This window comes from Egretta garzetta, unplaced genomic scaffold (assembly GCF_000687185.1).
Source record: "Egretta garzetta isolate BGI_Z169 unplaced genomic scaffold, ASM68718v1 scaffold207, whole genome shotgun sequence".
Taxonomy (NCBI): Eukaryota; Metazoa; Chordata; class Aves; order Pelecaniformes; family Ardeidae; genus Egretta; species Egretta garzetta.
This window is the reverse complement of record NW_009260185.1, coordinates 366,135-369,820: the sequence shown is the minus strand read 5'-3', so window position 1 is coordinate 369,820 and position 3,686 is coordinate 366,135. Positions and strand designations below refer to the sequence as shown.

The window sequence follows — 3,686 nt, the reverse complement described above, 5'->3', positions numbered from 1 at the left end:
CATCCAGTAGAGGTTTCGCGTTAGAGAAACGTTTTCCTTTCCCCTGCTACCTCGTCTTTTGTAAACAAGTACTTTAAAGTCCTTATTGAAACCCGCAGAAATTCTTTGCTCTTGTTTTGAAATCTAACCCCCTGGTGTACTTTGGAGGATTTAACGTGTAGAGTTCCCAGTGTTAGTTTGCTCTGCTAGCTCAGCCTGAAGAGATGTTAAGGATAATAAACTTAAAATAACCTCTAGTTCCTCAGGAGGCTGCATAACTTAAAGTAAAATGTTCTTGAGCTGAGCTGCAGAGCGACCTTAACTCTTTCTCAAGTAAAAATGGTCCCGACTTCTCCGTTTCCATTAATCACGCAAGTTTTCAGGTTGTTCATGCTCAGACCCTAACTGACGGTTTGGGAAGCGGTGTGGGAGGAGAGCGTCAGCCCCAGCTCACTCTCTCCTCTTTTCCCCTCCTTTTCCCGCTGGTCCGAGGAGCTCCGTGGCGGAGAGCTCTCCTGCAGCATGGTGCGAATGCCCGGCGCTGCGCTCATCTCGGCTGCGCCCGCGCTTCCACGGCACTCGGGAATCCGCTTTCCCGTTGCAGCTTCTGTGCAAACCTCCCCCTACACCTTGCTTGCGCAACCTTGCTAAAAAAAATAAAAAATAAATACATATTTCAAGGTGATAAGATATTCAGTGATGACAACTCAGCGGGACTCAATTAAAATTTTTCTTCTCCAACGCAGTCTTTTAAAATTGTCTTTCAGTACATCACATCAAGCAACAACAACACGCCCATCCAAGGATTTTATATCTACTACCGGCCTACGGACAGCGACAACGATAGCGACTACAAGAGGGATATCGTGGAAGGTAGGGCGCAGTGTGCGCAGGCTCGCTGGGGAAGAACATCGTGTAACCGCGTTGGCTGTGTTTATATGAAATCTAAACTGCTTTTCCCAAACGGAGTCTTTACGATATATTTCACAGAAGCAGCTATCTCAACTCCATAACGTCAAGTTCTGCCCACACATGAACTTGTTTCTTCCTTCTGAAGCCTCTTCTCCAGGCAAACTCAAGAACTAAATACTGGTTTTAAGCTTGTCTTGCTACAGAGCCGCAAATCCTTAACGCAGGCCTATTTAAGCGGGTTTAGCTTGACGTAGTGGAGTAAAGAGAAAGCAGCGTAAGTGAGATTTGACCCAGGGCAAGCGCATCTGTGTTACAGGCTGCACTGATAACTGCCTGGCTTTTAAAATGATTTACCCCAGCACGGGTTTTCTAAGCTAGGTAGTACCTGGTGTGTAATTGCCCTTCTCTCCTCCTCCCTCGCTTAATTGCTAATCCCGCTACAAGGAAGTTACTTTTAGCCTCAAGTGCTGTAGTAGGCTGCAGATGCAGGTAGGTTTGTGCTTCATTTTGCCTCTTCATCAGGTAATTTTTTTTTTCCCCTGTGCATATTAGATCATCATTTTCCTGGAAGAAGTTATTAGATAATGTCTGTATTAGTCCAGAAGTGGAAAACCCTTTTAAAAATATTTTACTTAATGTCCTTATTGCTTGGGCTGAGTAAACGGAATGATCTCATTCTGTCCCGATGACGTTAATTATTTTTTCCCCTCATTTATTTCAGCTACACGGGGAATGGGCCTTTATTTTGAAAATTTCCCCCTGCTAGACAATGCTCCGCACAGCACTTTGATGTGTGACAGAAGCTTTCGCAGGCTGTAAAGCTAGCGCGATGGAGGGCTTCGGCTCGGGGCGTCGCTTTAAAGCTCACACAGTCTGCACCTTCATCTGCAAATGTCTTTTAGCCTTTGCTGGGCAGAACTGGTGTGTTTATAAATCTTATACACTGAGCAGTTGGTTGTTTAAGTGGGCTCCACTGTGCTGTGAAATTAGCTTGTTTCTGATTTTTTTTTTTTTTCCAAGAGTGCATGTGTGTGTGTGTGTATTGAACTCTTTGTGGCAGTCTGAAACCATTAGCAGCTGCTCTGCTCTGCCAGAGCCTGGAACAGAAACTCATTTGGTGGAAATATTTAAACTTTTCTGTGCTCCCCTAAATTAGCTTTTGGGGGGGGGAAAGCTATTTTCAATTAAAGCATGGTTGGAAGCATTGGATGTGAAATATGTAGAGAAACATAAGGTATTTTTGCCATAAATCACTTGTTCTTCACTTTTTTCCCCCCCTGTTACCTTTGAATTAATCTGGGGGGTTTTTTTGACAGGGAATTTTATCTTGAAATGACTGCATGAGGTTGTGGAAAAAGTGTTGTGATGCCTGTGTTAGCTAAGTACTTGCCGTAGGCTTTCCTCACTGTTTCCTGTTAAGTCTTGTCTTTCGAGACATTCAAAACTCTGCAGAAAGCTTCCCCCCCGCCTTATAAATGCCGCTACAGGCAAAATCAGATTTTATTTGAAGAAAAAAAACCCAGCAAAAAGCTTGGCTCAGATGGCTCCTCGGTGTCTTTCAGCAGCCTTAAGCAAAAGCGACGCAAAAATCAGCCCTGTTCTGCGTCCGGGGCCTGAATCTCGCTGTTCGAGGGTCCTGGAGATTGAATTTTAAATGTAAATGCAGTCTGATGTCAGTTGTTTAAATGTTTTTCCTTGCTAATGGTGCACGAAGAGGACAGTTAAAGTGCCTGTACTGATTCCAGTTCCACTAATGGTTTGAAGCGGAAACCTAAAACCTGGTGTAGTAATTACCGAAAGGAATGCTTGGGGGTGGGGGCGACGGGAAAACTGAGTATGAATCTTGGGAAAACGTGCGATTTAGGGAAAGGCCGGGTCCAGCTTCAGCCAGGGCTCGTCTGCCCTCGCTTGGGACGCCCGGCCCGCGAGGGATGGAGCTCCCACCACGCCGTGCGTCCCCTCCCGAAACCCCCAACCGAGTTGGGGTCCTCCAGCGTCCCCCCCCCGGGGCCCGTTTTTGGGCTTGGGTCCCGGCGAAGTTTGAAGAGAGTCATGGTGACAGCCCCCGCCAGCCGGGCAGGCTTTATTTTTTTTATTAATGCTTAAATCAGTAGGTGGTATGACAGTTTCTTAGAAACAGTGGAAACAGTTCAAGGTGGTATTTTCCAAGAGGGATTAAGAGCGCTCATCACAAGCCTGTGAAAGTAAAAACCGAGAGTGATTTATACCGAAGTGCTCAGTACTTCAGGAGGGTGTCTAAATGAAATGCTGGCCGGGAGCCAGAGATGACAAACCCATCCTATTAGAGAAGATTGCTTGGCTTGGGATCCGTCTCTGCAGGGGCAGGCAGCGCGCGAGACAGCCTCGCTGTCGAATTTTGTTTCCTAGTATGTTTAATAAAATGCACGTTCAATTATTTGCGGTTTCGGCTCGAAGTTGAGCAACACAGATGTATCCTTCCTGTGAAAAACGAGCGGCGTCGGTCGGTACCTCCGGGGATCCGGGGGGATTGCAAACGGGGCGAGGGTCTCGTCACAGTGAAGTTTTTCCCCTGTCCCCAGTTTAATTTGTTTTCCGCGCCCGTTTTTCCTTGTTACTTGTCCCGCGTGTTGTAAATAGCCAGCATAACCCATCCTGAACCCATCCCTGCAGCGGTTTCATATGTAACGTGCTGTTGATTTTAAATGTACGGATGCTGGAAACTTTGGACGTCTGGTTTTTGAGTTTAGCGGCTTCTGGTTTTTGTAGAGAAAGATGCTTTTTTTTTTTTTTTTTTTTTAAATCAATTGAAAATA

General features: G+C 45.9%; 1 protein-coding gene across 1 annotated transcript in view; it reads left to right on the top strand.

The window, feature by feature from the left end:
* Positions 1–3,686, top strand: part of CDON (cell adhesion associated, oncogene regulated) — a 39,044-nt gene that overhangs the window by 20,505 nt on the left and 14,853 nt on the right. The window contains exon 12 of the mRNA XM_035897491.1: positions 747–852. Coding sequence (XP_035753384.1) covers positions 747–852 — 106 coding nt within the window. The remainder of the gene's footprint in view (positions 1–746; positions 853–3,686) is intronic.